The sequence below is a fragment of the Patagioenas fasciata genome, chromosome 15 (genome assembly GCF_037038585.1).
Source record: "Patagioenas fasciata isolate bPatFas1 chromosome 15, bPatFas1.hap1, whole genome shotgun sequence".
Taxonomy (NCBI): Eukaryota; Metazoa; Chordata; class Aves; order Columbiformes; family Columbidae; genus Patagioenas; species Patagioenas fasciata.
In genome coordinates, this window is record NC_092534.1 from 1,324,190 (window position 1) to 1,344,437 (window position 20,248).

The 20,248-nt window shown below is 42.4% G+C and overlaps 1 protein-coding gene across 7 annotated transcripts in view; it reads left to right on the forward strand.

The window, feature by feature from the left end:
- MRTFB (myocardin related transcription factor B) overlaps positions 1-20,248 on the forward strand; it is a 78,088-nt gene that overhangs the window by 39,943 nt on the left and 17,897 nt on the right. For 5 of the 7 annotated variants that reach the window (XM_065850932.2, XM_071815275.1, XM_065850933.2 and 2 more), the window contains 7 exons: positions 5,852-5,917; positions 6,454-6,509; positions 7,556-7,631; positions 8,687-8,848; positions 9,422-9,606; positions 17,240-17,380; positions 18,793-19,040. In XM_065850932.2, coding sequence (XP_065707004.2) covers positions 5,852-5,917; positions 6,454-6,509; positions 7,556-7,631; positions 8,687-8,848; positions 9,422-9,606; positions 17,240-17,380; positions 18,793-19,040 — 934 coding nt within the window. The remainder of the gene's footprint in view (positions 1-5,851; positions 5,918-6,453; positions 6,510-7,555; positions 7,632-8,686; positions 8,849-9,421; positions 9,607-17,239; positions 17,381-18,792; positions 19,041-20,248) is intronic. The other 2 variants (XM_065850936.2, XM_065850931.2) reach the window with 1 other exon arrangement.

Genomic DNA, 20,248 nt, shown 5'->3' on the forward strand with positions numbered 1-20,248 from the left:
ATTAACTCCGTGTAAACGGTAGTGTTTAGAATATGCCATATAGACTTTTGAGCCCAAGCAGATGGTGTTTGGGGTGCCAGGGTAGCAGCTGGAACAGGCACAGGGTTAATTGTCACTACTTGATTTCTGCAGCTCTGTAGCTGTTGTGTGGGGCTGGGCCAGCATTCTGATACAAAGCTGATGCACAGTGCACCCACCCTCTGAAAACAGACTCTCCTCTACTTCACTGCCACCTCCTCTTCGTGCACTCGTGTTTATGTTGTAGTCCTGGTGCCAAATAACCAGTTACAAATCACTTTGGATCAGGGGTGCAGCAGAACAGCCCATCTCCTGCAGCTCCATTGCAACCGGGAGGTCTGTTGGTAGCGTCTGTTGTGTTTCAGCCTTGGCGTGTTGGAGACCACGGCTGCATAAAGCCGGTTCTAAGCGTGCAGCAGGCTCTGGGGCTCTGTGCGTAGCAGGCTGCGGTGTGCGGGCCCTGCGCGGTGTTGCCATGGCAGCCCTGCAGCCTGCGCCGGGTGACGCCGCCTCGGAAATTTCCAAGGGAGGACGCAGGAATCTTGGACATTACATTTTCCCATTTTTACTTGCAGTTTTAAGGGTTTAAATAGCCAATATCCAGTGGATTTTAACTTTGCAAGAAATAATGAGATGATTACAAGGAAAATGTAAAAAAATGTGGATTTCCTTTTCTTCTGCTGTCCTTTGAAAGAGCTGTAAGCTGTCTAATGAGCCCCTGTAACTGTTAAATGTCTACAGATATTTGCTGTTTCATAGTACCTGCTATAAAAAGACAAAATGAAAATTTGATTTGTAACTAATAGGCTATGTAGTTAACTGTGTGAGATGTGGAATTATTAGTGCTGGAACTGTGCACAGTGTGGGTTCTGGTGTTTTTCAAGGCAAGCAGCGGTGGTGACAGCCTGTCAATCAGTGTAGATAGTGCTGTTCCTGCAGGACAACTACCCATTTATTTTTGGCCTCTTTACATTCCAGTGCTTCTGATTATATAGCACTACCTTTGAGACATCTTTTCCATAGGCTACAAATTACAGATTAGCAAGAGAAATGACTTGCTCAACTTTGATAGTAGCTGTTGTCCCGAGTGATTTAATGACAGGCTTTGTTTTCATGTATCCTGCCGTCGGCGAGGTGACCCTGGCAGAGCTGCTCCGCGTGTCTCCGGTGTCCTCGCTGACCCGCCGCGTTGTGCCGGCGCTTGTGTGTGTGGGATCTGCTGCCTCGGGTCATTTGTCAGCGTGTGTGAACCTGAACAGTACTCACCGTTTGGAAACAGGCCGTTAACCTTATATATTGCTGTATAGAAATATGTTTCAAAATGATGGAGTGCTTTGGTTAGCTGATAACCTCTCCTTATGTAGCGGCACCTCTGCTCCCTGCGGTGCTGGCGCTGCAGCTCTAGGACTGGGAGCAGCAGCCCCGGCACTCAGGTTTTCAGGCGGTGAGAACGTGGAACTTACTGTTCTTACTGCGATGAGGAATTTATGCTTATAGGTTTTGTCACTAAGTATTAAATAAGCGATCTAAGATTTAATGATCATTCTCTTGACTGAAGAAAACACATGGAAATTTTGGAATCTCTTCACGTGGTGTTAAAAATGTTAATCTTAAAATCATGCACCGACTTGAAAATAACAAAGAATACCCTCACTCGGTTGCATTCCCCCTCCGCCCAGGCGGGGGTCTGGCTGACCATGGATGGCTTGCATTCAAAGACAATTTCTTACAGCTGCCGTGATGTGAAGGGGATTCCTGCCAGATAATGTGAAGTGCTAAGTATCTGTGTCTTTTAGCAACTAGTTTTGCTCAGCGGTGTTAGCATGACCCTTCTTTTGCACATACATTTTAAATATGAGGAACAGTATTACTGATGTTCATAGTGTATGAACATACCTAAATCTCTGTCAACTCTGGGCCTTTATTTTGGAGATCATCTTCTATGATTTTGGATGTTAGGCAGGTAACTACCTGATTTTAAAGGTGTGAAAGCGAGATGTAAATTATTGGGCAACAAGCTGGATGGATTTATCCTGATAAGAACAATCTGATAAAGATGGTGTTGGAGTAAGTACTGTGCTAAGGGGAACTTTGTTTTGCAGCACCTCATGCATTCTGAGTTCTCCCTTCCGCAGGTTCCACACTGTGTCTGTGAGCGGTTCCGTGTCATGAAGGAGAAAAAACCACCCCCAAACAAACAAACAAACAAGAACACCAGCACCCCTCCCTGCCTAACACCAGAGCAGATAGTGCAGTATCATAACTTTGCCTAATGTCTCTGTGGTTTTTAGATTTTTTGGAAGCTTTGTGCTCCTATTCATCCATCTTTATTAGGTTTACCTCTGTGTGTGTTGCTGTTCTAGAAATCTCTTGCTATACGGATATCTATATGTATGATAAGCAGAGCCTGTGTTAGATTTAATGACATTAGTTTTAAACCAACCCACGTTCTATTCTGCAGTTTCTCCCTGCAGTAAATCAGCAGCTCTATGCCAAAAGTGCAAAGCTGTGCTCCATTCTCACCTCGGCCATCCTTTGAAGATAGTTTCATCACATTTTCCTTATTGAAAACTTGTGATTCAGTTTCCATGGCTCCCACTTGCCGTATCTTTCTGGCTGTTCTCTGAGCTGCTTTTTGTGGGTCCTCATTTCCCTTGGAGCTTTTCACAAACCTCATTCCTATTCTCTTCTTTTTTACCCACTTCAGGTGAATCTCGGGTATAACGATCGTGTGCAGGGCTCAGTCCGTCGCCCTGCAGTGCAGTGAACACTGAAAGTGCGGTAGTTGCTCAAGGCTGAGCTGGTGAGCTGTGTTGAGACTGTCCAGTCCAACCATGGCACCTAACAGTGGGCGCTGTGTGTCCTGGGGCAGGGAAATACAGCTCTGATCCTTCGTGTACGAAAGAGGAAAAGCCTTATCTGAGAGTCACGTCAATATCTGGGTTTGGGAGAGCCAGACCGCTAATTAATAAAGAATAAATTTCTCATAAAACTCTCCCCCTTTATATGTAATTTTAACAGTTAAACTAATTTTTAAAGAAAACACTGTCCAATTATTTCACACATCGCATTTGAGATTGCAGTGATATTACTGCAGAATTTTGAATAAGTCTAATAAAATGAAGAACAGGTTTCATAGGGTAGGTATATGCACTTCCTACCGAAATAATTTTCCAATTTAGCCAGCTGTACAACTTGGTGAATTAGTGAGGGCTTTCAGATGTTCGTTCCCAGCCCTGCGGAAGTGCGATCGTTGTGCAGTGCCAAGGGCAGTTTGAAGTTGTTGAACTTCCCCCCTTCTGTTTGCCGCCGTTTGAAAGCACCGTACTAGCAATGCTGGGGTAACCGCTGCTGAGCCGGCTACACCTACAAAACAGGTTCTCTTATAAAGCTCAGTAAAATAGAAACCCTGAGGAAATAGCATATTAGAAATCAGAACTACCACGTACCACAAATGCATTTTTTCTTAATAGATGACTTGCCTGTCATATGTTGGTACCTGACTCTTGTCAGTGATAACATTCTTGCAATTGTTATAATATTCACTTGTTGATCCACTGTGTTCCAGGTGATGAGATTGAAGAAAACACTAATTCTGATTTACTTGCTGTGTCTGATGTTGTGTGGGCTCTGCCCTGGGCGTTACTGGTGCTGGAGCAGGGCGTTCTCCTTGGAGCCTTGAGCCTGAAATAAAGAGGCGGATGTTTAGAACTGACTTGTGACACATCTGTAGTGTGTTCAGCCTTCCAAGAAAGCCAGATTGAAGTATGGTATAAATTCGGACTAAATACGTGGAGGAGATTCCTGCCCCGAGCAGGACATGCTTTTCAACCCTTTCCCATGGCTTCCTCATGTGTAAAAGGATGCGTGGTTTGAGCCAAGTTCAGTTTTCATCTCCTCAACACCAAGAGTATTGGGTCTGAAATGCGGTAGCCTTGCAATGCTGTTTGTGAACTCTCTCACGTCTTGTGGATGGGTAAAACTTTCTTAAGATTTTTAAAGGGATTGCCTCTTTAGTTTTAAGACTAACTCTGAGCTTTCTTGATTTTACACTTGTTAGCAAGAGAATCCAAAACAGGAGTTTTTTGCAAACACCACAGCAGTCGGTGCCTTTCTCAGTGCTCGGTGCTCACGCAGTAGGAAATTCTTAGAAGTAGCCCCAGGGATAGAAGCTTAAACATCATAACACTATATGGTCTGCTGAAAATGTGTTTCCATTAAAATGTCCATTCCTGTAGGAATGGGCAAAGTCCTGACCCAATACCTTATTTTTCTTAATTGACACTTCCTTGTAAGTATTTTCAGCTTTCCAGAGGAATTAATGACAATTTGCTGTTGTCCCTTTTGCATCCTCCCGGCCCCGTCCTGGGCAGCCCTGGTGCAGCAGTAGGGGGTCCGGGCAGAGCCGCTGTGCCCCAGCCCCGCCGTGTTTTGTGACACGAGAAAATAATGTCCTTGTTTGCAGGACTTGCTATTCCTGCTCTAATGCCTTACTCAGAGGAGTATCCTTCCTGTACCGCAGCACAGGAAATAAGCTGGTTCCTTTTCAGTTCTGGAAACAATGAACTTTGTCCTTAGCGTAATTTTTTAGAAATTGCATTCATTTTGATGTTTTAGACAATACATTCGTTTGTTTTGCTTCGTTGTGGAATACAATGGGAACAGCACGTCATAATCATACATCCCTAATAAGCTGGCGACGCAGGATTGAGGAATGTAAATATCACATCTTTAATGTGTTTTGTTTCTTGACCACCTCTTGTTCAAAAGATGCAGTTTCACATCAGGGTAATGGCTGTGTGTGTTGAAGAAATAATGAAGCTCTCTGCTACATCGATACAGAAACAAAAGGGAACAACACAAGGAACAAATGTCTACCTTGGGTTTTTCTTCTCCTGGGAACATTTCCAAAAGAGCCCTGACCTTTGAAATCCAGCCTTTGTGTCCATGCCCCTGTTTTGTGCAGTTCCTGGCGTACTATTTAATGTGTGTCACATTGCTCATTCTTACAGTAACAATAAGATGAGAACCTTTGTACGTTTTACAAAATGTACTGAAACATAAGTTACCTCTGAAACAGTAAACAGTTTTTGACAGTATTGGGTTGATTTGGTCCTTGAAATGATTCTAACACTTAATCAGGAGAACAGCATTTTCCGGCGCTCAGAGACATGATAAGGTCTGTTCCCAATTGAATCACTTTTTGGTGTTTTTTAAAACACCAGGTGAAAATCTGGCTCCTCTTCAGGTGTTTCAGCAGGATTTATTTAAATGTACAATATGCTGTTGTGTCAAAAAAAATCCTTAAGGAAAAATGACCAACCAAACACACAAAGCTTTTCTTTTAAAATGCTCTGCAAACGTAATTTCTATTTCAGCATGGCATAGTCATGGAAGATTGCTAAGACATAAGCAGGCTATATAATCAATATATGTTGCAGTTTATGGTATAAACTCCACATACCTCACTGTGTTTTCTTGAATCTGTTACCAACAGTAGTGCTATAAGGAGAAAACTAACTCGTAGGTTTAGCTGTATTCTGAATCTCTATCATGAGGCCCACATGATGGGAAGAGAGGATGTATGTGTGAAGTATGGCCCTTCAGCAGATGTGACCAAAAAGCAGCACACTCCAATCGAACCAGGGGAAGCAGTTGCTCCAAACTGTGTTAATAGCACTTAATCCTTAACGATCGGTGTCATAGAGGTTACTGTCAGTCTACACACATACAAAAAGTATTTCTAAGGTTGAAATGCTTGGTGTGTTTTGACTGGTTTTGTCCTTCGGAGGGATGGTGTTCTTACCTGTGAACGAATGTTTTCTTTTGGCAGTGCTTCAGCTGAGGCTGCAACAGCGGCGGACACGGGAGCAGCTGGTGGACCAGGGCATCATGCCACGTAAGACGTTGTTTCTAGTAGCTCGTATGACTGTACTGAATGAATTATGAACTGAATATACAAAATAACGATGATAAGCATTTCTGCAAGAATCATGAAAAATAACTTAATCATTTGAAAAAACTTGCGGGATCCTTTTTTGGTAATGTAAATGGATCTGAAGCCGATTCATTGTGCTCACCTAATGTTTCAGTTCAAATCGCACAGTCCAGTTCCCTCTGGTAGCAGCAAGTACGAGGTACAGACAGATAGTAAATACTGTGGAATAAATGAAACAGTATTTTGGTATTCTGAACCTTACTTCATAAAATTTCTACTGTGGAACAGTTTTGGTAAAGAAGCCCCAGTGTACATAGTGGAAGGTACCTGTTACGTGGTAATATCTGGTATAGGAGTGTTGCTCTAGCATGAGTCAAATGTCAGCGTGGTCAAACACAACTCTGGGGTGGTGCTAAACACCCATCCGAACCTGCTGATTAGGGTGTTTCTTTTGGAAATCAGTTCCTGTCAATTTAACTCTTACTCTCCCTTCACAGCTTTGAAAAGTCCAGCTGCATTCCACGAGCAGATAAAGAGCCTGGAGCGAGCCCGGGTAAACCGCTTTGTGTGAACTTGTTATGAACATCTGAAATGTTGTACCTGATACAAAATTCTCTGAGTACATGAAAAAATTATTACCGTTACGGTAATAACATGCACTTTTATCTTGGAAGAATCCATTAAAAGAAAATATTGGTGTCAAATTGGAGGGGAACTTTGTTAATCCTTTGCAGATCAAAGGGGGGATAATCCCAGAATGTCAGGGGTTGGAAGGGACCTGGAAAGCTCAGCCAGTGCAATCCCCCCGCCGGAGCGGGATCACGTCCACCGCTGTGCCATCACCCATCCATCTTGTTATGTCCTCATAAAAGTCAATGAGGTTGGTCAGGCACAATTTCCCCTTGGTGAAGCCACGGTGACTGCCCCTAATGACCCTCTTATCCCTGATATGCCTTGAGATGGCACCAAGGAGAAGTCGTTCCATCAGTTTCCCAGGGATGGAGGTGAGGCTGACCGGTCTAGAGTTACCTGGGTCCTCTTTCTTGCCCTTTTTGAGGACTGGAGTGACATTTGCTTTCCTCCAGTCCTCAGGCACCTCTCCCATTTCCCAAGACTTCCCAAGATGGAGAGCGGTCCAGCAATGACCTCAGCCAGCTCCCTCAGCACCCGCGGGTGCATCCCATCCGGACCCATGGATTTATGGATGTCCAGATTGCCTGACTGCTCCCTAACCCAGTCCTCATCCACCGAGGCAGGCTCCTGTGTAATACGCAGCCCCCTCCAGTTAAGGAGAGGATACTCCAGTACTGCATGCTCTTGCAGCGCTTCTCTAGCAAACCTACACTACTGTGATTTTGAGTGTGCTATCAAATCCAGAACATTGCCAACTGTGTTTGGGGAAGATAGAAATTCATTAACACTGCTTAACTGATAGAAAAACAGAGCAAATCATAACCACTGCTGCCCGTGTTCTAACAGCCATGGCCACCCATCTGAATGCAACTGCAAATATTCCTTGATTGGACACCAGTGATTTATCAAGCTGCTCGGATTTCTCTCGTAAACAGTAGTTAACACTATTTCCTCATTTCTTTAAAGACTGAAAATTTTTTGAAGCACAAGATTCGAAGCAGGCCGGACCGTTCTGAGCTGGTCAGGATGCACATCCTCGAAGGTACGTCCCAGCTGTGTGCGCCTGCTGCTGCTGGTAGAGGAACTTGTGTTATGCACTCAGTTTTCTGACTGCATTAGGCTTTGGTATGAATCATTTCTAGGTTCATGAGCTCTACTTCTACAGTGGCTGTTGTAATCTGTATTCTAAATCTGTTTGATAACAGATACATCTGTGGCAGTTGAAAGCATTCTCTACTGTGTGTGTGTTTGCAATTGTGTATTGCTTTTATTCTGTAATGGTAATTATAATACTATGGTGTATGGATATCTAGTGTATATATTGCTTCCATTTCTACTCATACCCTAAAATAACCTGACTGCCTTGTACTTTTCTCCCCCCTGCCCCCCACTATCCTAAACAATCCTTGATAAACCCAAATTTTACCCTGTTTTGCTATTTTCCTTGTTGCTCAGGTCGTTTGAAGCACTGGTGGGTTTAGGAATGGGGCTGGATTACTGTATTTCACCATCATCTTGCCAAATACCGAAATTGCCAAATAACCGTCGTCCAAGTTAATTTAATAGCCATTAGATACTAAACCCAGACAGGAGTTTCCATATTGATAGGTCGCACCCATATTCACAGACTCTCTCCATAGGCTCATTGAAATACACTCAGATTTGTGCCAGAAGCTGTTTTCAAAGGTAAACTTCTAAAGATGTTTATCAAGAGAGAATCCAGAAATCAATGGATTAATCAAACCCGTACCATAGCGCACACTGGTGAACTGTTAGAGCAGAAAATGCTATCTTCAGATTATAATTAGCATTTGTTATTTTATGTTCCCTGTTCTATTGTCGGACATTATACAAACGTTTACCAAAAGTATTACTGCCATTGAAAAAGAGGCTGTATTTATAGGAAAACATGATCATAGGGATGAACAATATCTACTCATATAATCTTATTTTTGCTCATAAACTTGAGAATTTTCAGAACAATACTTGCCTGCCTTTGCTAGAAGTGGAGCGGTCATTGCAAAGCCAACACGGTGTTGTTTGTCATGGAACTGGAGAAAAGCTGGGGCGGAGTGTTGAAATCAGTGTGTCTTTCAGAGACCTTTGCGGAGCCGTCACTGCAGGCCACTCAGCTGAAGCTGAAGAGGGCCCGGCTGGCCGACGATCTGAACGAGAAGATTGCGCAGAGGCCCGGCCCCATGGAGCTGGTGGAAAAAAACATTCTTCCTGTGGACTCCAGTGTTAAAGAAGCCATTATAGGCAAGTAGACCTCCCTCAGCTCCTGTCGTCTAGATGGCATTGTGGAACATGGTAATTTAACTCTTGAGGGTACAGTACACCAGAAAAAAACATACATGAAGTCTATTACTACTTACTCTTTCAGCATCTGAGTCCTAAACTGTCATCATTAATTAAAAGTTATCCTATTTTAGTCAAAACTAAGTTACAATTGTATAGCTGAGGTATAATACTGTCTTTAAAAAGACTTGTTGCTCAAGAAAAATTATTACAAAATAATCAATAGTATGTGGCCATTATTCAATATGTCATAGGCACCTGTGTGCACTCCACATATGTTGTACGTACCTTTTAATCTCTTATTATTAATAAAACAACTTCTGATATGCACTTAGTTTTATTGATTGCTTGAATATGATTTAATATGGCCGTCATTATATTAGAAACACAGTAAATACTTACATACTATATGTTTAGACTGTGCTGAAAACGAATCGTTTTCCAGCGATTAGCTAATTCTGCCATCCGCGTCTAAATTTAATTAGAGTAACTAAAAAAAACGCTGTTTTGCTTGTTTCTTTGTACACACTCTAGCAGTTGGACAAGAGAATTATCCTCAGGCTTTGGATGACTATTCGTTTGACGAGGACAGCAGCGACGCGCTGTCCCCAGAGCAGCCGGCCAGCCAGGAGTCGCAGGGCTCAGCGGCCTCCCCCGGGGAGCCCAAAGCGAGCGACTCGCCGTCCCCGCTGACGCCAAACGCCACCGCGGCAGCACAGGTACAGTTCACAGCGCTCAAACTAAATCTGCGCCGCGTGGTGTTTGCTCTGGCACTGTGCAGAGGGGACGCAGTTTCACACCCAATGAACTCATTTGCTGTTGCAGAGGAGGGCCTGGGGCTCTGTTTTCTGGTTTTGAGTGTATGAGCTAGAGCCCTGGCTTAGCTGTTGGCAGTGATGAAATTCCCATAGACTGTAGTAAAGCTGTAAATTCCCTGAAATTCATTATGGCCTGTTACAGATCAGCGGCTTTCCCAGAAGTTGTTTAAAAGGTCTTCTCGATGGTTTACCCCAGCTGTTATTGATTACTCAATGTCTGTCTTCCTTCTGGGCAAGGTCTTGAACTCATTTAGAATTAAGCTTAGCTGAAACAACAACAGTTGACGTCAGTTCCATTATCTCCAGAAAAGTCCATAAAAATCAGCTTTCTCACATAATTTAAATGTCCCCTCCTATAGTTTTAAAATACAGCCTAAGGAATTTACTATATAAGAAATAAAAATAACCTTTATGTCGGTTTTTCTGTGAGGGTTTTAGTATTTTCTCAGATTCCTTAGAAAGAAAAGAAGGTAACTAAGTCTGCCATGGCAGATAAAATCTTTTATCTTCTATTAGCAACTGCAAACACAGGATTATATGCATGGTCACACAGTGACCTGGATGCTTTCTAGAGCATTGTACACAGTGCTTGATTCACGGGTCTTGATCTTCACCTTTGAGTTTATTAATTAATGGGGTTTCATCACAGCATTGCAGATACGAAGTGACTTCAAAGTGACATCAGTTTAATAATATTGCACTCAGCTTTGTGTACTTGATGTCAATATATCATGTGTGTACAAACACAGACATTTCAATAATGTTGTCGGGTTTGTTTAATTAGCTGAAATGTTTTATATTAATTTGAACAGTATTCCTAAAGCAGAAAGTGTGAATTTGATGGAAATTCAAAAGCTTTAGACTTTAATTTGTTTAATTTCATGCAAGTCTGTACCTGGTAAAAACAAGTTGGTTTAGCCTGTGTAACTCAAACATTGAAATACTTGAAAGAATTTAGGAGGGTATCAAAAAGTGACCAATATGTCAGTGGTACTACTATAAATGTGTAACATTCTTCAGGTTGATGTTGATCAACTGTCATGTATAACAGATGTTTTACAGGAGGATTTTAGAGAGCAGTGTAGGGGAAAGGGACCTGGGGTCCTGGGGACAGCAGGGTGAGCATGAGCCAGCACTGGGCCCTTGTGGCCAGGAAGCCAATGGTACCTGGGGTGGGTTAGAAGGGGGTGGTCAGTAGGTCAGAGAGGTTCTCCTGCCCCTCTGCTCTGCCCTGGGGAGACCACACCTGGAATATTGTGTCCAGTTGTGGCCCCTCAGTTCCAGAAGGACAGGGAACTGCTGCAGAGAGTCCAGCGCAGCCACCAAGATGCTGAAGGGAGTGGAGCATCTGCCGTGTGAGGAAAGGCTGAGGGAGCTGGGGCTCTGGAGCTGGAGAAGAGGAGACTGAGGGGGGACTCATTCATGGGGATCAATATGGAAAGGGGGAGTGTCAGGAGGATGGAGCCAGGCTCTTCTGAGTGACAACCAGTGACAGGACAAGGGGCAATGGGTGCAAACTGGAACACAGGAGGTTCCACTTAAATTTGAGAAGAAACTTGTTCCTGGTGAGGGTGTCAGAGCCTGGCCCAGGCTGCCCAGGGAGGCTGTGGAGTCTCCTTCTGTGCAGACATTCAAACCCGCCTGGACACCTTCCTGTGGAACCTCAGCTGGGTGTTCCTGCTCCATGGGGGGATTGCACTGGATGAGCTTTCCAGGGCCCTTCAACCCCTGACACTCTGGAGTTCTGTGGATTTCCTAAGAGTGTTCCTTATTCATTTTCTCCACTAGACAAATGAGAAAAAGATGCATAACTTTGTAGCTCAAATCATTTTCATGCTTGTCTCTTTATTAAGCATTCTCTTGGAAAGTGCATTTATTTATGTATTTAAACTCTGAAGAGCCCAGGGCTCTACGTAGGGAACCGTCCTGAAATTTATGAATTAAGACACAAAGAAATAATAAGACAGAACCAAATATTTAGTTCTTACTGTATAAAGTAATGCAAAATTAAACAGTTAAATATGAGATAAATATTGTTCATGCTCCAAAGATGTTATTGTCTTAACGACCATGGATATTTGACAGCTGAGTAGTTCAGGACCTGGAATTACTCTCATCAGTTTTCTTATTACTGGAGTAGCCAGAGAAGTATTGCAAAGTTCATATTACAAACCAATGCTGGATACAGAGTTTGGCGCTTCTGGTTTATTTCGTTGTTCTCCAGTGTATGAATGAAGATGTGAACTGCATTTCACATCCACAGAATGGAATTGCTGTTCAATAATTTGAAAACAAACTACATGAGATTAGATTCTTAAGTAAAGAGTTACATTCCTAATGGAGAGTTAAATCAAAATACTCAAAGCCAAAAGCTTTTAAAGTAGGAAGCATAAGACATGTGACTGCAGCAGTAAAGTAACAGAGCGCTTGAACTTGATTGAAAAAGCACTTCAGGTAGAACTTCAGTCCTTTGCTTATGGATTCCATAACATATTACAGCCGCTTCTGTGCACAGATCCAAAAGGTGAAGCTGCTTTTCTGCAGAATAAAACAGCTGCTTACCTTGTTCCGTTTGGAATAAAGAAGAACAGCACCCCATGTCTCTACAGGAGATGTGTCTGGGAAATTGCTCTTTCATTCTTTTCTTTTCCTCTGACAAATTTTACATTTTATTACAACATAAAATACAAAGAATGTTTGAAAACAGTGAAGTGCAGCCAGAGTTCTTCTCAAGGCTTCCTCCTCCACACATTTCCAGCCCTCCGAGGATGTAACGTAACGGGGAGACCCTTCAGCTCTTGTTGACCGGTGACCTAAAACGTGCTTTAACCCAATGTATTTGCATCTGGTAAGGAATAGACATTTTAACTAAACCACTCTAAATAGCCCAGTTGTGGTGTTCGCAGTTCTGAAGACATCTCTTCAAAACAGCTGAAGTATTTTACTTGACAAGGCAGAATACCATGACTGTTCTCTTCATATATTCAGCGTAGCTTGTTGACCTGCTTGTCTGCAGCCAGGAGAAAAGGTCCAGAAATCATATTGTGTGTAACCGGAAACAGAACATCTGTGCAAAGGAAATAATTGGATTACTTCATAAAGTAATGGAAAGATTAAGAGGCTGAGACCTATTAATTTAATTTTTTTTAATTAAAAAATTATCAAATAAATTATATGCATGGTTTGTTGCCATGCTTAACACCTGCAGGTAAAATTGGGAAGACGGTAAAAATCTTTGTATTTCATGTAACCATTAGAATCCTTTGTAGATTAAGATTACAACTAAAGTAAGGAAAAAGCAATGCATTATGAATTAGGGAGGTGGAGGGGTTCTGGTTTTGTTCTGGTGTTTGAAGTTGCAAACTTCTCTCTTTGAAAGCGTTTTGTTGTGCTGTTGTTTTCATAAGCTATCAAGGGGTGCTGAGTAGTAGGTTTGAAATCAAGTCATTTGTTTAGGTTCAAGAAGGATCAGAATGATGAATGGTGAAAGATTAAGTAATGAATGAGCTGTAGGATCAAACATTTAAAATGCTTTTTAGATGCGACTTCAGGAAAAGAAAATGTAGGAATCAATGAATATCGAGAGATCATTAGAATTCTCCTGTGCTTTATGCTAACACTGTATATGACTAATACTCTATATGACTCTTTGATTCAAAGACAAACTGCTTTTTTAAATGTTACTGCTGTAACTAGAATAAGCCTTTTACATTTGATAGCACCAGGAGTGCAATATGTTGGAATACAGCATCCAGAGCCCTGTCTTAAAGGGGAAGTCCTTCTGTAGTCCCCTGCCGATTCTTATGCAAGTCCAGCAAAAACAGATACTGTGTGGATATCGGATGCTTTCCAGAGCAAACGCTTTGAAAGCTGGGTTTAAAAATAGAGGCATTTATATCTTGAGCGTGCCACCGTGAACGGCCACAACGGCAGCAGGCGTGCGGCGGTGCGTGAGCAGACCCGCCGTGCCGCACGGCGCGGGCTCAGGAGCTGTTCCTCTGCAGGCTGCGTGACGCAGGGATGCGACCACCGGGCAGGTTCGGTGCACGCGGCAGGCTGGCTGGAGCTGCTCTGGGCACCTGGCCGCTGGGCACAGCAAAACCTGTTAAACAAACACAGAGATAGAAGGGAAAATAACTATAATTTAATTGCAAGCAAAAGTCAGCTTAGTGCATGCAGATTGGAAGTTTGATACACGCCATCCCAGAAATACAAAAGAATACAGTTGCAAAATGTGTACAAAGTGTTCAGCATGCTGATTTAAGCCCTTTCTGGTGCAATCTCATGGAAGAACAGTAAAGCACAGGAAGAAATTAATTAGGGAGAAATACCCATCTGACTTAATTGGAATGCAAGGTTTTAGAAGGTATTCTGAAGAAAAAGAATATTTACTGATAGGAATATAAGGGAAATGGATGGACTTTTATAAAAGGAATATTGTACTAGGTGATCTAATTGCTTTCTTAAACAATGGAAATGAAAGTGATCTCATTTGTCTGGATTTAATTCTGTATGATATTGAATGCTGGCAAAACCGGAGAAGATGGAGATTAGCAGAGATAAGGCAGAAAGAGGAAAGCACTGGGTTGAAAGGAAGTTGGCAGGAGTTGATCTGAGGACATTCTGGTTTCATGTTATTAACAACTTTGACATAAGAGTGGGTCACGTACCAGAAGCTGGAAGGCACAGTCAGCACAGTTGGATTGCTGGTATGCAGGGAGAACTGGTTGATTTGGCTTTTAGGAGAGAGATGGAGTTCCAATAGAATGGAATAGTTTTTAAAAAAAGTACACAAGATGTTTCCTTGGCATGAAAAAGAACTGGGGTGAGCTGGGCCACAGGTGCAGGCAGAGGGGGAAGGCACAGGAAGAGGTGTCGAGGGTTTTGATTGCGGGGTGACAGTAAACCCCGGCAGATGTGTTGTTCACCTCCTCCCCCCCCTTCCCCCTTTTGCCCCTCCCTCTCCCCCTCCCCACTCAGCACAGGCGATCAGGAGGGAAAGAAGGGCAGAGAGAAGAGATTTGGGAAAATTAACAATGTTTTACTGATGCTACTGATAAAATAGAGAAAATAATACAAAATATACAAAACCAATCTTGAGAGTCCCAGCAACTGCAGAGCCGGCACCCGAAGTCCTGGACTGGACTCTGCAGCCAAGCGGAGCTGGATTCAGTCTGTCACTGGCCTCAGTTCGCAGGGACGACTCGCAAGGTCCTCTCCTAATGTCGCCATAAGGAAAAGGGACGAGATCCTCGTGATCTCCCACTTTTATATGAAGTATCAGGTGAATGGGATGTTATACTCAGTTGGTCAGTTTTTGGTCACCAGTTTCTCGTTGCCCCTCTTGTGAGATGTCCATCTGTGCTTATCAGTAACTTCACATTCCATTGCTAGGTTTACCAAAGCATGGATCTGGTTCTCCAGGAAAATGCAGCTGATATGAAGCTTTAGCTGACAGGCAAATTCACTGAAAGAGAAACTTGTTTTCAACAAAACCAGGACAAGCGGGAAGGCACAGGGAGGGGAAGGCACACGGAGGGGCCGCAGCGAGCTGCTCCGTGTGTCCGAGAGAGGCTCCCAGCAGATGTGGTAACGCCACTGCCAGGACTCACTGAGACCCCACATGGAATATCCTGTACATTTCCAGTCACTTAGAGCCAAGAAACACTAATGAAGATTGTAACACAAATAGGAAAGGATGAGCAGAGAGTGAAAAATCTCTTTTATGAGAAAAGAATAAAAATTCATTTGTGTAGCTAGAAAAACAAGGGCTGAGATCTGTTTATGTACAGGGTCTATATCCCATCAGAGGGATATTGACTATAGAAGGAAATAGGTTTTAAATCAGAAAACAATTTCAGAACAGAAAAAATGGATCTGACAAAGTTAAGCTTGGTGAAGTTTGCTTATTATGTGGGAAAACTTTTGGCAATCTTCTGGTAGGTGTAGTGGTGCCAGGAAAAGAATCATAATAAAAAAGTCTTAAGTCAATATGGAATTGAGTAAGTTTGCAGAAGAAATGACACACATGGTGTTTGTAACAGCAAGGGAACAAACGCAGTGACGCTCGGGCTGCTGGACTGTACCTGCACGGTAATGTAATCGTGCTGGGGGCAGATACAGAAGCAGCGCAGCTCCGGGCACAGGCAGGGCTGTGGTTGCCATGAAAACACCACGGGAAGTTGTCTGTTCAACACGGGCTGCTCTGCTGCCGCAGGATCCTCCGGAACAAAGTCTGTTCTCCTATCTTGCTGTTTGACCCTCATGAAAGAGAGAAGGTTTGCTGGCAGTCCTGGTCTGGGTGGTACGGTTCCTGTGTTCACAAGATTGTGCCTCCACAGACAGAAAATAGTGAAGGCCTCGAGCGTGTAGTGATGCAGCGGGTTCCTGTGAATGCAGCAGCTGCTCTGGTGTACCCCTGGTGTGGCTGGGCGCAAATCATAATGCTGCTTCAAGCCAAATGATAACAAATGGTGGTATCTCTGCTCACACTTGCTAACAGTGCACTCCGTTCTTCCTTTAATTATTTTTAACCCTTATCTCTCCGTTTTTTGTAAGTAATACAGTTTTATTTGAACTATTTTTCTGTACTTAGTTGCATATGAAAGTATTAGTTATATTCTTAAAAGCTGTAATTCTTTGGTTCTAGAAGCCTTCATATATGAAACATGGCAATGCTAACAAGAGAAAATATTAGACATAAGCTCTTCCTGTAATTCTGACAGACTGCCATGACGAGATTTCTTCAATGACAGCTGTCAGGTCTAGAAGAGTTTTGCAATTACCAAGTTAAGAACTGGCATCAATTAGTTAATCTGATTCTGGGCCACCGGCCAGAGGCAAATACGTGTTAGGAACATTTTAAGTAACGTGTTCCTGACTCGAATGGGTGAGGTTAGTTCTGAAGGCACTTCCAGCTCTTTCTGATGGTTTTGTAAGAAGGAAAGAAAGAAAATGTCTTCATGATACTTCTTTATTTGTTTGCATGTGTGTTAGAAGGAGAAAAGAATTCTGCAAATTAAAACAGCAGTGTAAAGGTTATAAAAACAAAGCCCTTTCTTGAGGGCTCTTTTTGTGTGTTGTTCAAAATCCTTTTTGGTTATCATTCTTCTCACCCACAGAAAAAAACAGGAATAGTAATCATAATAACAAAGAAAAATGTTAATGATGTCGGAAAAATATTTATGATACACTACAAAATTGGTATTAAAATCAATTACTGTTTTCCTTTGGTGAAACTAAAAGTAAATCCTATATTAGTAAAAACAGATTTTGGATGCGTTTACATGCAGTAGTTACAATACAAACGAAGAAGTCAAGGTAAGAAACTGGTTTATCTCATTTAGTATATTTGTAGTGTGCCAATATATGCCTTGTTATAATATTTGTAGACACAAATACAAGAAAGGCCAGTTTTTGCTATTCCTCCCAAAAATATTTTGTGAATTTGACATGATAGTAAATTGTCTTAACTTTCTCACATTGGTGGATGTTTTTAATGTTTCTCTTTCTCCTTATATTTTTTTAATACTAGTATCCACCTTTAACCTCTCCAGTTCCTGAATTTCTCAAAACCCCCTCTACAATTGAACAGCACGTTACACGTTCTACTGCGGCAACCACGCCGACCACCAGCAGCGCGCCTGCGGCAAAGCCTGCGCCAGCGTTGGTAAAGGTCAGTGTCGGCAGTCGTGCCACCTGAGGACTATGTTCTTAACCCACGTCCTGCCCAGGGCTACAGCTAGTGAAAAAATGCATGAGGAACGTTGTAGTGCCTGTAACAACTGTACTGGTGTCCGGGAGAACACAGTGGGTTGTTGACTGAAGGCTTCTGTCTGCTGAGGTCGGCCGCCAGCACTTGGAGGGACCGGCTCAGTATTTCAGGAGGTCCTTCCAGTACAGCTGACACAAGTTTTCATTGCACTTTACAGCTCTTAAGAAACAGGGATGAGATTTTTGCAGTATTGAGTTTCTACTTCCTGTAGGTGAAATTAACGAATCTAGTTTTTATGGTGAATAATAGGAACAGAGGCAACTGCATTCATAGTCTACCTATAACCAAACTGGTGAACAGCATCACTCCTTTTCTGTGACTGATGTTCTTAGTCCATTTATTGTATAAGCAGAACACACGGTGTGAGAGAAGCTGCTGTATCCTCGTACTTGAACATACTCAGTTCTCTTTTCTGCACTGACAAAGCCAGCAGCATGGAAAACTTTTTCAAACACAATTGTGTTAGGTGATGTCTATAATATTTAATTTCAGCAACTTTGCCAAAGGTTTTCAGCTCCGTATGTAGACTTCTGCCTAACTACATTAAATTAATTCTCAGTTACATTTGCAAGGATGACCTTTAATAGTCAATTTCTAGTATAAATTTGGCTATATGCAGTGAAATCACTGGACTTGAACCAGCTTACTTAATGCAGGATCTTAATGACAAATTGAGACCCCCCCCAAAACAGGTTATGTGTGTAATAAATGTGCGTGGACCAACACAGGATTGCTGCTTTGCTGCACTCTGTGTGACTGGGTAACTGCCTGCCCTTCAACTTGTCACTCAAAATAACGTCAAAGATCTTTAAAGGAGTTGTACCACATGTGCAGGTGTTGCTACAAGGGATACTGCAGGAAGTTCATGAGAGTAATCCTGTAATTCACAGGACTGTGTGTCTCTGCTTTTAATCCAGCCCTGTAAGTACTTCTGAGTGTTTACAGGTGGAGTTGAAGACACCAGCTTTGCTGGCACGAAGTGCTAAGTGGCTTTGACCTTGCCTGTTGAAGAACAATCCCTCTTTGCAATGGCAGGTCATGGCTAGCAGAATCCCTCAGCTTCATTTGTGCCATCCCTTAAAAAACATTCCCAAACCGATTTGATGACCCCATCTTGTGCACAGTATAAGCCATCTGGAGTATGTTGACTTTTCAAGGATGGTAAGCAATCCTTTTGGGCAGGTTTGCAGGGATAATTGTATTCAGCAGCTCCTTGCAGCAGATGCGCTCCTGTACGCCGTATCTTTGTACCTCACGTGAGTGCTTGTGAATGAGCTCTTACCGTTGTTTCAATCTTTACCATCCATAAACAGCAAAGCCACCCGAAGAATCCCAACGATAAGCATCGAAGCAAGAAATGTAAAGAACCTAAGCCAAGGGTGAAAAAATTGAAGTATCATCAATATATTCCACCTGATCAGAAAGGTGAGAAAAATGAGCCACAGATGGACTCCAACTATGCTCGTCTGCTACAACAGCAGCAACTGTTTTTGCAGCTGCAGATCCTGAGCCAACAGCAACAACACTACAACTACCAGACAATTCTACCTGCACCGCTGAAGTATGTGAAGCATTGTTTGTGTCCTTTAAAAAAAAAGATATATACATCAGTGATAGACTTAGTACTTTAGGAGTAGCCGTGGTTTGCAAATACTAGGAAACAGTTGGGATCCAAGAAAACGTAAATGGCAGTGTGCATCACTGGGGTATTATGTGCTCATTTAACAGATTGATGAGGTGGTTCTCTTGTTAAAATGCTCCTGAACTGTGATGAAGCTTTCAGTGGTTCTGGTTACTTTTGTGTGACCTGGAAACAGAATGTCTTCCCTGTCAGATGCATTTTTCCTGACCAGATGCATATTTGAAATCCTAAAGCATTTATGCAAAAGCAAGAAAGTTTTGACACCATTGTCACTCAAATATGACAGGCAGAACAGAAGAGAGCTTACAGATGATGGCTTTTGCAAAGACACAGAATATTCTTGTGGTTTTGTCTTTTTACGTCAGTTTGACGACCACGCTTCTGCAGTTTACTAGTAAGAAGAAAGAGCCATTTTAAAGTAGGTGAAATGTGTATATTGTTGATAGCCTCATCTCTGATGCTTCCAGGAGCTCCTCATCAGTGTTGGTCTTCAGCACGTGTACCAGTGAGAAGTACGCTTTCCGATTTATTGGGAGAAGCGGTCAAAAATAAATCTTTAAAGAGTCGCCAGCGCCCTATAGCAGAATGAGAAGCAGACGATCTGCAGAGCTTCATTCTCACCATCTAAGACCAATTGTTTCCTGGAAATGCTTCTAGTGTAACCTGGCACAGTCATACAAACCTCAATTCCAATCACTTTTTTTTTTTAATGAGTGTTCACTGAGTTATTTTTCCTCAGTAAGTGAGGCTAGAAAAGTTAAAGATACCATCTGTGGTTATATTTATAATTACCATGTATCCTAACATTTGGACTAGAGATGTTTCTGCCCACTTACCCACGCTTCTTATGTTCCATTTACTGACATTTCAGAAACATTTCTCCATAAATCAGTTGAACAAAATAAAAAAGCTGACTTACGGTACCTGGTGTAAATGATGGCATTTTTAATGTTTTTACAATTATTTTGAGATCTTTTATGAGATTCTTCTTTTAAGTACAGCTGATAAAAATGTGTCATCTTCCCAGTAAACTGCCTTCACATCAGTCCTTATTATGTATGAACATTGGACATGTGCGTAGAGTTATAGACTTCGGTATCGTGGGACTTTTGTATTGATGTCAAACA